Source organism: Sinocyclocheilus grahami, unplaced genomic scaffold, assembly GCF_001515645.1.
Source record: "Sinocyclocheilus grahami isolate Dianchi unplaced genomic scaffold, SAMN03320097.WGS_v1.1 scaffold437.1, whole genome shotgun sequence".
NCBI classification, from domain to species: domain Eukaryota; kingdom Metazoa; phylum Chordata; class Actinopteri; order Cypriniformes; family Cyprinidae; genus Sinocyclocheilus; species Sinocyclocheilus grahami.
Window position 1 is genome coordinate 1,031,123 of NW_015505616.1, and position 12,826 is coordinate 1,043,948.

The following is a 12,826-nucleotide window of genomic DNA, read 5'->3' on the forward strand; positions in this document are numbered from 1 at the left end:
AACTACATTGATAACCTTGGATTAAAACATTATTTTAAACCTGGAAATTAACAACATTTAAAGATTTAATTTTATGAAACATTATGACGTTAATAAAATTAATAAGAAATATTTCAGATGCTGCATTAATTCTAGGTCACTAATCAAATACTAAATTTGACTGATGTGAATTGAAGCACAAAATGCTGTTTGGATCGTTTTGCTCGTAAATTACGCTAGATTTTACACTAAATTTGGAGTTCATGCAGCTTGAGTGTCATACAAATACTTCTCAATTCAAATTCAAATTGTTATACCAATAATAAAAACGGAATTGAATAAAAAAATATAAAATTCAAAAATGTCACATTTTTACTACTGGATTTTGAACCACACTGTACATATCGTAAAAAAAAGAAAGAAAAGATTTATGTTATTTAAATGGGGAAAATATAGATTTCATATCTCTCCATGGGCATGAAGCCATTTTTTAAGGTATGCACATTTAAGATTACGTCTACAGTGACACAATATATGCAGCTTCAACATTTCTGTGTCCCGGTCATCCATTTTTATGACAGCGTGACATCAGATTGACATGAAGAGAGGCTCGGAGTCCCTAGATGAGAAAACATGAAGCTTCTGCAACAGGAGAGAGAGAAAAGAGCCACACAAATACAAAGAGATTTTAAATAAGCAAATTTTTTTTTACCAAATTGCCATGCATGTTGATAACCCTAACATTTCTCAAAGCAGTAATGGCACACGTGTGGCCATTTTGCAGTTGGTTGGTTTCTTACTGCGTATCGAAACCGTGTCATTCTGTAACGGCTGTCACAACTTCATTAAATGGTCTCTAGTGTTACGGAAGATGGCAGGCAATGAGTTCTGGATGTGCTCATAATCCTGCTGCCGCCACACGCATTGCACTGCTGGACCAAGGCCAAGACGCATATTACACAAATAAAACAGGAGCAGCCAATGGTAACACAAGCCATTTTATCTGAATAAGTTCATAACCTGCTGTCCTCCCTCACGCATATATCACAAGAATGATTAGGTAACACAGTAAATGACGAGAAAATCCAAAGGACACCTGTGAAACATAACTAATTGAATGACAGGGTTACTGTCACCTTTTCTGTATTAAGAAGGGGAAAAACATCTGTCTAGTGATTTCTTTTGCATGGACAGCTCTGGTGGTTCACCCTAAAAATTGATGGCACAGTTGACGGCTTTCCAGGCAGGAAGGATTGAGTTTGTGTGTGTGACAGTTCCAATCTGTCCGAACATCACGGCTCAATTTGCAGACCCAGTACTGTGTCACACTGCCAGAGGGAATCCATTCATTATGTGCGACTAATGGCTGTCTGAACCATGTCAGTCATAAATTATAAAACCCCCTTCTCTTTGGTTCTTGCTGTATACAGAATAAATGTCCACCGTTTGAAGTGCTGTAAAAACACAGGTCAGATCTTGTTACATTTAAGGCAGCTGTATAATGCAGTTGACGTTTATATACAGTATATATGTGGGAGGGGGGGCTTACTGTCCTCTTTGAGAGGCACCTGGCACTCTCACCTGTCCTGTCTGATATTGTTCAATAAGCATATTTGTGTCTTTTGCTATCTCATTGTTCATTCACCGGTCACACTTTGGGGACACAGTGTGAGAAGTGCTGAATGTATGTGCGTTTGACGCAGCTTCCTGTCCACCTCCATGCATTCTCAGCCTGCACGATCATGTTACATTTTGCACATCCCACACAACAACAGCACACGCTCAATTCACATCAGAATAGATTTTCTGAAGGAGATAGTTTGGCCACACATTCTGTGAAGGTTATCTATATAATGCATTATAAAGGAATTCAGAATGCCTTATATAATCTGTAATCTTTAAATAGTATTTTACTCCTTAACCCAAAATGGGACAATTCTGTAATTAATTACTCACCCTCATGCCATTTCAAGCCTGTATGATTTTTGTTCTCTGTGCATCACAAAAGAAGATATTTTGAAGAATGGTGGGGTCCAAACCTCTTCTAAACACCTCTGACTTTGATATTATAGGCAAAAAATACAGACATTTAAAAATACTAATAAAAATCTTTTGTGTTCCATAGAAGACAGACAGACAGACAGACATATAGGGACATACAAAATGACATTAAGATCAGCATATAATCTTACAACATATAAAGTCACAGTGTAACAGTAGCAACAGATATTTTCTTCCGTATGGTGACATACATCAAAATGAAACAGATTATCGGAAAAGAAAAAAAATTTAGGGCAGGACTTGTTGATTGGATGGAGGCAGATCTGTATGCAAGCTTGTAGTCAATTGTAAGAAAGGGGCGGAGTTTATGTATACAAAATGATTGGATGTCTGGTATACCTCACCAGAGGGAAGCCTGTCTTTCACTGGGATATCAAGTAATTAAATAAAAAAAAAAGAAAAAAAAGATGAACGTTCACAATGTTCACAAAATGCATTTCGAAAGGGTGAACTTCCACTTCATGCTGACTTCTAAGAATCATCAACAAATGAAAGGCAGAATAGATTTTGAAAGGCCTTGTAGATTTGCTGCTCCAGAGTGCACAGAAAAATGAACTCAAAGCATTTTTAGAATAAAACATGCATCATAAATTACACCTATGTGTAGTACTGTATACGGTTATATATAAAACACTGGTAAATGTGGTTATTTATGTGTCAAGAATTATAATGTTCAAACTTCAATACTGAACATTTGTAAGACTATAAATCAGTTGTTAATGAGAACAACTGCTTGAAGAAATAAATGTTCTTGTGACTGACTGTTTTTGCTTTGATTGCTCTGAAACAATTTATTTCCATTTCTTGTGTTGTTCATTTTGTCTTGTTCACCTCAGCTAGCTTGCCCTGACTTGCTGGAATCTTCTTGGAAACGAATCCGCCTCAGGAACGACATCCGTGCAACAAGAAATGATGGCCACAGCCAATTTATTAGAGCAAATGTCTCATTTCACCTGGAAAACCAGCGACAGCCTACAGCTTAACGCAGCTGCTGCACAAGCAGATCACAAGGAACAGAAGGGACAGAGGTAGGAGATCAAGGGAAAGAGAGAGATAAAATCAGGAAGTGATGAATGAGGGAGAGGAAATCAGGGGAGATGGATGGTGGTAAGCATAGAGGAAAAGAGCAAGCGAATCTCCAGGCATGTGCCCCAACAGCTGTTGTGGTTACTGCAGTGTTAGCTTTGTTGGCGCGGTTTCATGTGATTGTCCGACTCTAAGTACCAACTATCCATTCATGTGGTTCAATGACACATTACAATAAATATAAACATTTTATGCATTCAAAAATAGGGTTTTATTCAAAAACAAAAATGTTATAGACAGATACTGAGAACCCTGCAAGAATTCCCATATGGACTCGTGCAATTAGTAGGTAGAAGCAATGGGAAGAAATAGAGAGGAAAAACTGAGAGATGGTTGACCCTGGATACTAAAGACAGCTCAAATATATCACAGTTAGCCATCTGTGCTTCTGTCTCCCTCTTGCTCTTGGCTAATCAGCTACACGAGGCAGACAAACTGAAGAGAAGTCAGCAGGGACAGGATGTTAGTTCATACCAGCCCTATAGACTGTCATTCACCGTCAGCCAATATTCACCTACATCCTGGGTGAGCGCGTGACATCCTTCCACTGGCAAGGACAATGTCTACAATGTTGTGTCATCTAAAATTCCACATTAAGCAGGTGACACCTGACAAAACTAAACCCTGTCAGAGGTACAGGCTTAATTCAATGATGCCTTTAATGTAGAGATTAAAGCAGCGGACAAAAGCATAAGGTTGCTGATTGGATCTCTACAAAAACCAATTCAGCAAGGCACTAAGCGCTCCATGTTGTGAAAAAATAAAGGTTAGAAAATAAAAAAGAAGAAAATACCTTAATAAACTGTTAAATGGTCAACTGTAAGCTAATTTGCTATTTGGAGGGAAAAATGGGGGTCAGCAAGATTTAAAAAAAAATAAATTACTACTTTTATTCAGCAAGGAACCATTACATTGAAATCAAAATCGAAAAGTGTAAGTCACTTTTACATTGTTCCAAAAAAATGTTTATTTGAAATATATTATTTTGATATTTCTATTCATCAAAGAAGTAAAAAAAAAAATTAAATCACAGAAATGAATTGTTTTAAAATATATTTAAATAGAAAAATATTATTTTCAATTGTAATCATTTTTCACTATTACTGTTTTTACTGTATTTGTATCAAATAAATGCAGCTTTGGTTGGCGTAAAATAATCTTTCAAAAACATTACGAAATGTTACCGACCCCAAACTTTCGAACAGTAATGAATATATATTTTAATCATATAAATTATATTGAAACTGTACACAATTATAGATAATGTTTTTAGATTGACAAAATGAATCATTTTAAATTTTACATTAAAAAAATGTATATTACAAATAATCTAGCCAACACTTGTATCACTATACAAAGGATACATATAAAATTGTCAGTTCATTTGTTGTTTTTTATTCAGTCTGCCACAGTTCTTCGCATGGGAGCTATGCTACATGATTTTTCCTGTTGCTAATGACTAATTACTCAGGTGGGATTTAGGCTATACCTCCATTTTCAATACTGACCCTTTAAATCTTCTCTGTGGCCCCTACCACGGTATGTACCGTACTGCAAATTCTTTATGTAACCGATTATATGCTGCTTTTCTTGATTAAACGTGCCCCTTTTGGAAAATATTGTGATTCTGTGTCTGGAAAAAATGATACTGGCCTGTGACCTTGCATACCTCCCTCTGGCAGAAGCAGTGTTTCTTCTTGCATTGATTTTCATTTCAGTGCTGCGTTATTTGGGCTCCTGCTTATAGTCTGAAGTCGCTGCCAAAATGAGAAGGAGCCAAGACTCCACACCTCGTAGACATCTATCATCCAGTATCGAAAAGGTAGATGAATAAGAAATAAGACGATTAGAACAATCCAGTAACACAGAAGATTATGTATACTATATACTATATTTTTGTTAGTAGTTCTGCACAAATACACTGTTGAATTGTGCAATATGATTCGAAATATGCAGCCAGTCATTAGATGTTATATCCGAAACAATATTTTCAACACCATTCTAACTCTCAAAAAACGTAAAGGACATGATCCTGACAGGCAAAAAACCCCCCAAAAAACATTACTTGATATCAACTTTTAAACACACAAGGCTCAACCTCCCTAGAGTCAACAACAGAAACTACTACTACTAACTCCTCCAATATCCAAAGGCTTCACTCATTTATACAAAATGCAAATGCTCATTACAAATGACCAGAACTGGTCGCAAAAGTGCACAGAGATATAATTTGTTATAAGAGTGCGTTGTAAAGAAGTGATACCACACTTCTTTACAACTTCACCCGCTCATGTCAGCAACGACAAATGAGTTGCTTCAAGTGTAGTCTTCTCTCATGAGGTTTGTGCCCTACGTGAAATGAATGAAAGCTGTTCTGCTATAAATACATGTCATGCCTCAGGTTTAAAGGGGCTTCTAGAATTTCACTGTCATATTCAACTAGAGATATTAAATTCTGGCTGAGATGTAAAAGGTATACCATTTATCTTTGTTATATATGACGTGCAAAGTTTTAGGTCACATATAGACAAGTACATATTGCCACCTAATGGTGCACCTCTGTGTCAACAAGTCTGACTCCCCAATGGTATCCCTAAGTCATGTCACAGCATATTTAAATTAGTCAGGTTTTTACAATGCTGCTTAACAAACCAAATAAATTTGGTTGGGTATTCCTTCCTGCTGACTAGGTAAATATTTCCATTCTCTGAGGGTTAACTGAACTAACAAATCCCAGATTACAGCAAACAGTCTACACATCTCTATGTAAAGGTGTTCTCGGTATTGTTTTACTGATTAATATAACATAGTTTTACACATAAACGAATATCACTTTTAAAAACCTTGAGAAAAAAAGTACACTCCCATGAGATGAAGGCTGCATATTGCAAAAAAAGAAGCAATATCACTTATTTCCTGAAAATTTTTGTTAGTTTATGCTACAAAAACTGCCTATAGGGTAAGAAAAGGAATCTCAATTCAAAGGCAAAACAAGATTATTTTTCTTGCCCCATTGTCAGATATGACTTAAAACAAAAATATGAAATATGATACGATACAAAATATGTTTCAAGTCATTTTGCTTCTCAAGTAAATGTATCTTGATTTAAGATATTTGTAACGGAAAACAAGATAACTTATTTTGTCTTACTTCCTGAAAAAATGTGTTAGTTTTTGCTAAACTCTGCCTACAGGGTAAGAAAAGGAATCTCAATTAAAAGGCAAAACAAGATTATTTGTCTTGCCCCATTGTCAGATATGACTTAAAACAAAAATACGAAATATGATACGATACGAAATATGTTTCAAGTCATTTTGCATTACAATAATTTTTTTTTTTTGCAGTGCAGTCATTAACACATGAAAGGCTGAACTCGGTATTTACATCAAATTATTTTATTTACATCAGAAGCAAAGAACATCTTCAATTCACTTGTCTTACATAGTTTGCTGGTCGATGAACTTGGAATTGCCCGACTTGAAAGTGTTTTTCAGTCCCAGCACTGCATCCGTCAAAACTCTGCATTTACAATGAGGGTGTCTCAAATAAGCCTAAGTATAAAACAGAGGTGGATTAAATGTAAATGTATGACTACACACAATTAAAATGACACTGTAAATTAAACTTGGCGTTAAGTCAGACCTGTTTCCATCTAGAATGACTCAGTGTTGTTAACGAATTGGCTGACTGAACAATGTATGGGCCAGAGCGAGAGCAGCCCATCAATGTGCTTCATTCGGGTTATGGAAGTTGCTGACTCTTAACTTTTATAAAGAATATCTCTTTGGTTTTGAGACTTTAGTGTTTGCAACTTTACAGATCTTCTTTATGCACCAAGAGCTTGTAACACTCCAAAGAGAAAGGAAAAACTGAAATCGCATCATATGACCCCTTTAAAACATTCAAGTCTGAGACTAAGATTAATCAAACTAATATTGTAGGGCATTTTAGAGCCGCTTGGAGGAGCTCTGATCCGATAGCCACAGTCGTCCATCTTGAACTAGGAACCAATAACGCCGGGGGGCGGGGAATGTGACGTCAACAGGAAACGTTTTCAAAACAACAGCTGTAGCCATAGACATATAAAATAACGCCAGTGTGCAGTGTCCGTGCAATTGAACTGTAAACTACAAAAAATGTCCGAAAATAAAAGCTCACAGCAGTGGTCTTCGGAGGAAACCAGCGTGCTGCTCGCGATATGGTCTTCCACAGAGATCCAGGAGAAACTGGAGAGCTCGAAAAGGAAGAAAAGAGTTTACGATGAGATAAGACAAGAAATGCTGAACGGTGGCTTCAGTCGCTCGACCGAACAAATCATGAACAAGTTAAAAAAGCTTCGAAAGGAGTACAGGGACCTGAAAAGGAAACCAAGTGAGAGTGGACAGATTAAGAAAACATTCGACCACGACATTATGGAGTCTGTGCTAGGACACCGAGCAGCCAGTCAGCTGACGACAGCCACGCTCGAGACTAACAAGGACTCTGCTGTGTTCTCTGAGGCTGAGGCTGAGGCTGAGGCTGAGCTAGGTTAGTTTTCACTGTTGTGTCTGTATGCAATGATATACTGCGTAAGATTACTTGGTTGCTCTTCTAGCTATTAATGTCGCACAATTGATCTTATTAAAACCAAACACAATGGGACAAAACAGGTCCAGCAAGGGTAACTGCTATTAGGTTTAAAAATAAAAATATTTTCAATTTTAAATGTCATGAGGGATTAAAGAGTACAGGGACCTGAAAAGGAAACCAAGTGAGAGTGGACAGATTAAGAAAACATTCGACCACGACATTATGGAGTCTGTGCTAGGACACCGAGCAGCCAGTCAGCTGACGACAGCCACGCTCGAGACTAACAAGGACTCTGCTGTGTTCTCTGAGGCTGAGGCTGAGGCTGAGCTAGGTTAGTTTTCACTGTTGTGTCTGTATGCAATGATATACTGCGTAAGATTACTTGGTTGCTCTTCTAGCTATTAATGTCGCACAATTGATCTTATTAAAACCAAACACAATGGGACAAAACAGGTCCAGCAAGGGTAACTGCTATTAGGTTTAAAAATAAAAATATTTTCAATTTTAAATGTCATGAGGGATTAATAATAGAATGTATTTAACACAATTATCACCTTCAATTTAATTTTCTCATTATTATACCAAATCTGTGTTTCTTAATGTCATCTCACTACATCTACAACAGTGTGTCCACAGAGAAGGGTTCAAGCATTCATATGCAATAAAATGGATACAAATGTTTTTTTTTTAATGATGAAAAGAGCTTGTTTTATCAAAAGCAACACTTAATATCTCCTATCAAAGCAAGGTTGTTTTTTAATGACACATGCATGTTTCATAAGATTTTAAAGTTGCGTCCCCACTTTTTGTCAACACCGTCAGACATTCAATAAAATGTAATAAAATCAGGGGCAGCTGTCACTCTAAAGGACCCCTTTACCACAGTTCACCTCTGCAGAGTACATCAGTGTCGGACAGGCTCTGCTTAGTTTTAGAATCTTTTAAATCCTAATGTTAATATTTCCTTTGTTACAGCCATGATATGTCAACACCATCTTCCAATATCTGAGGAAATTATTTGAAATATTTAGATAATTGTATTCTCCTGAAGCAGGTTCCATTAGCATCTAGCATCAACAGAAAAAAAATAAAATGGCTACTACATGAACTCCATTGGTTTTATGAAAGAAATGCCAAATTTGTCACCACCATAAGATTTTGTGTTCCAGTGATTTATCAAAATACTTAAATGTGACTCTTGAATAAAAGCTTTATAAACAATAACATACTCGCTGTTCGTTTTAATACAGTAATTGACTGATTCAATGTATTTGATAGTTAAAATGACTACAAATTCAGGTTTTCTTCACCTCCGTCAGATGTCAACTCCGTCAGTTGAATATTTTGATAATTCATTATAATATTTTATATTTGTTGTAGAATTATTGGTCACATGTGAAAGTGTAATCTGTCTGCTAACAGGAGAATGTGTTTTGAAATGTTAAAAACATCTTGAATGCTGTTAAAGATAAAGCTGAAATTATATTACACAGTCCAAGCTAAAAAAAAAGCACATTTTGTTAAAAAAGAGAAAAGTTGGGAGGTTGTATCAAAGCATAGCTCAGTAGCTTAGTACATCTAAGATACATAAATGTAGTTTCATTTGTCTGAGTACAAGGTTTTATTTTTTCAATTTTGCACTCTGTTTTGTCCCACTTCTCAAGAATGACTGAAAAGCTATGTTTTTAGTTCAGGTTGCCTCCAAAATAAAAGCTCAAGTAAAGGAAATACGACAAAAATGCAGAAATGTTGAATAATAATAATATACAGTGGCTGGTTGCATAAACTTAGACTAGTCTTGCGAATTAGTAACGTTAGTTTATTTATTTTGTATTTTTAGGACTATTTCTTAAAACACAGTGAGAAAAGTGGCCTTTAAATTAAATTAAAGTAGAACAAAAAGCGATCTGAGTTCACTTTGCATTCACTTTAATTTAAGTGAAAAGAGGTCTGACTTCAGTTCTTTTAAAGTGGACTTACTTGTGAGTAATAACGTTCCTCTAAGTTGTAAAGTGTGGCAACCTTCTTTTTTTTTTTTTTTCCTTTTTTTTTTGTAGGTAGCAAAATATCCGTGCACAAAACCACACATCAGTGGTCTTCGGAGGAAACCAGCGCACTGCTTGAGATATGGTCTTCCACAGACATCCAGGAGAGATTGGGGAGCTCCAAAAGAAAGAAAAGAGTATATGACGATATATGCCAAGAGATGGTAAATGCTGGGTTTACTCGTACAACCGACCAAATCATTAACAAACTAAAAAAACGTAAGAAGGAGTTCATTGACAAAAAGGAGAAAAGTAAAAGCGGCAGCCAATGGAGCAATAAAACAACTAACTATGATGTTATGGACACTGTGCTGGAACGCCTGCCAGGGAGTCAATTTACTGAAGCATTAAATTCAGCAACAGCCATGCTTGACACAAATGTGGAATCGCTGTCTTCTGCAGCTGATCTTGGTAGGTTTTCATTATCGTCTTACTTTGTTGTTCTCTTTTCTACACACTTACCTAATGTATACAAGATTATTATGTAAATGCACTATGTGCTACGTTTAGGTCTTCAAGTAATGTGCTGCTTTTATTATGGTGAATACAGACTCTTCACTTGAGGAGGTGCTGGATCAAGCTGAACCATCCTTCAGCTCTTCTCAATTCCAACCAAGAAAGTCTCTGCGAACAACCAGAATAAAGAAGAAAGATTCAAACCAGGAGCTGCTGGAATACTTGAAAACTGCTGATGAAAGGTTTATGGCACACGCCAAAGAACTTAATACTGCAATTCTTAATAAAATGGATGAAGCTACGAATTCTATGCTGGGACTATTGGGACGCATGGTGGCGCTAATGGAGGAACAGCAGGGAATCAAGCCATGAACACAGGATTCCTTTTGTGCATTTTATTCTCATTTGCATACTACTTACATTTCAAAGTCAAAGCAAAACCAAAATTGATCCTTAAGTTACTTTCTTAATATACATTCCAGGTCTTCTTTGGAATTATTGTTTTGTACACGTTATTACAGCAGAACTTTTATTAACCTGTCATCAAAATGTAATAACTTGCTCTTCCCATGAAATTACTTTTTATGCTTGACAACATCAACTCCTCCCCTCCAAACACCCGTCATATAGAGAGCATGACCAGCTTCACATTGAAAAGGTGTAGCAAACCCAGATGTGTTTGACAGGAGTGAAGGTAAAGTTAGAGGCTTCTAACTTCTACCTACATCACATTAACCGTGAATAAGCTGTTTTCTTGTGTTTGTTGTATTTGTGAAATTTCAGTGATTCAGGTTAAACTATTCAGACACTTTTGAGGCCGACCTCAAACTCCCTTCATGACTTTGATTAAAAGGCCACAGTTGGAAGACAGCACAGTTGACGTCGATGTCAACGAGCGTTCATCATGCACCATAAAGGACCCAACAGATTTCACAGACATACTTGATGTCAGTCAAGAAGACAATGAAAAGTAAGTCCATCCAGTTGTTGTAGGCAGTAAGCTGGCATTAGCAATTAACGCTTTTTCCAGAATTGTTGTAAATCGCAATGTAACTCTCTTATGCGCATTTTGCTTGATCAGAATCATCTTTTTATCACTTGGTAGACTATTTTCACAGTAACACATTTCTGTGTTGTTGTTGTTCATCTGTTCTACAGGCACAAGAGCTTGACTGAGCCCTCACCACCAGATTTCTTGGATTAAAGTTTGTTAGTTTGCTCCGAAGAACATGGCATTATCTTGCATTCTATAGCTTCTACACAAAGACATTGGCATCACTTATATACATTCTAGCTGACATAGCCTGAAAAATTACTGTAGTACTGGTTGAGTCAATTCCCTTTCCTTTTTCCCTTCCTAAAATGTGTACTGATAGATTGTTCCTCGCTGGTCTTTGCCACAATGAAAAAGTGTTAGTAAGATGGCTAGAGTCCAAAAGGGAGGAATTTCCCTTCTCCTCATAAAAACAGCATCAACATACAGTATTTTGGATAATGGAAGTTCCCTTTCATGGGAACTTCAAACTGTGTCCTCTAGGTTTCCCCATAGAGGATGCAGTGTCTCCTTCCCTACTCAGGGAACCATGGTTACATGAGTAACCTGAGACGTTCCCTTTCATAGGGAACTTCGAACTGCGTTCTCTAGGGGTCGCTATGGGGAAACCTAGAGGACGCAGTGTCTCGTTCCCTACTCAGGGAACCATGGTTACATAAGTAACCCGAGATGTTTCTTTGCAGAATTGTATTTTGTTACAAATGCTGTTAACTTTAAACAATTGTTACATTTGTCTACTTTGTGTGTTGTTACTTTATTCCTAATCTTGTTCTTGTCTACTTTGTACTTTACAAATTAACAGGGTTTACATTTGTCAAATGTATTTATTGCAATTCATTTTTATAACAAGTCAATTTACACATACATTTTGGAACATTCATTGAACATTCACACCATACGCAAGTAAGGATCAGAGGAAAAACAATAGAAAAAGGAAATAAAATTAAAATGCTACTTGAATAATTTAACTGTTCTGCTCGTTAAAGTAGTCGAATAATGCCGCTCGTACATCCGTCCCTTCTGGTTGTCCTTGCTCTGTTAATGCTTGAACAAGAGGCTGCATGTTTACATGGATGGCGGAAAGGTCTTCACTGAAGTGGTCTCCACGTTCCTCACAGATATTGTGCAGCACACAGCAGGTCAAAACCATCTCCTTGATCAGCTCCAGAGACACCTCCATCGTGCCTTTAGCCTTCCAAAACTCAAGTCCGCAACCTGAGATTAAACCTTTGCTGTTGTGGGGTTAGTCTGCCTTCATCAGCCAGTTTTGTAAGGGATAGACTGAGTCTCTAATGAGGTAGCGTCCAACATCACAACCAGAGATGCATACTTTTAGATTTAACAATTGTCCATCATTCAACCAACATGTTACACAAATAAGACTGTCTTAGCACCCTTGCATCACGTACACTCCCAGGATAGCAAACACACAAATCCCAGAAAAGCCCTTTGCCATCCACTACTGCTTGCAGTACTATTGAATGCCACCCTTTCCTGTTAAAATAGTCGCTAGTGTATTTTTCATGTGCTATTATTGGAATGTGGCTTCCATCCGTTGCACCAACACATTGTTGA

The 12,826-nt window shown here is 36.9% G+C and overlaps 1 protein-coding gene across 3 annotated transcripts; it reads left to right on the forward strand.

Annotated features, from left to right (window-relative positions):
- The first annotated feature begins 7,169 nt into the window (after positions 1–7,169).
- Positions 7,170–11,731, forward strand: LOC107551936 (uncharacterized). Of its 3 annotated transcripts, none has more exons than XM_016233719.1 (5): positions 7,170–7,654; positions 9,754–10,152; positions 10,292–10,891; positions 10,981–11,167; positions 11,356–11,731. In XM_016233719.1, exons 1-3 carry the CDS (start codon positions 7,264–7,266, stop codon positions 10,567–10,569), a joined length of 1,068 nt encoding a protein of 355 aa, XP_016089205.1. In that variant the 5' UTR covers positions 7,170–7,263; the 3' UTR covers positions 10,570–10,891; positions 10,981–11,167; positions 11,356–11,731. The 3 variants fall into 3 exon arrangements, with proteins under 3 accessions (XP_016089205.1, XP_016089206.1, XP_016089204.1); XM_016233720.1 differs by having other exon boundaries at positions 11,051–11,167; XM_016233718.1 differs by having other exon boundaries at positions 10,292–11,167.
- Positions 11,732–12,826: the final 1,095 nt, after the last annotated feature.

Excerpts from the sequence above, each read along its gene's own strand:
- LOC107551936 (XM_016233718.1), top strand. The coding sequence starts at position 7,264 with ATGTCCGAAAATAAAAGCTCACAGCAGTGGTCTTCGGAGGAAACCAGC. Across the intron at positions 7,655-9,753 it reads TGAGGCTGAGGCTGAGCTAG|GTAGCAAAATATCCGTGCAC; the intron begins GTTAGTTTTCAC and ends TTTTTTTTGTAG. Across the intron at positions 10,153-10,291 it reads GTCTTCTGCAGCTGATCTTG|ACTCTTCACTTGAGGAGGTG; the intron begins GTAGGTTTTCAT and ends TGGTGAATACAG.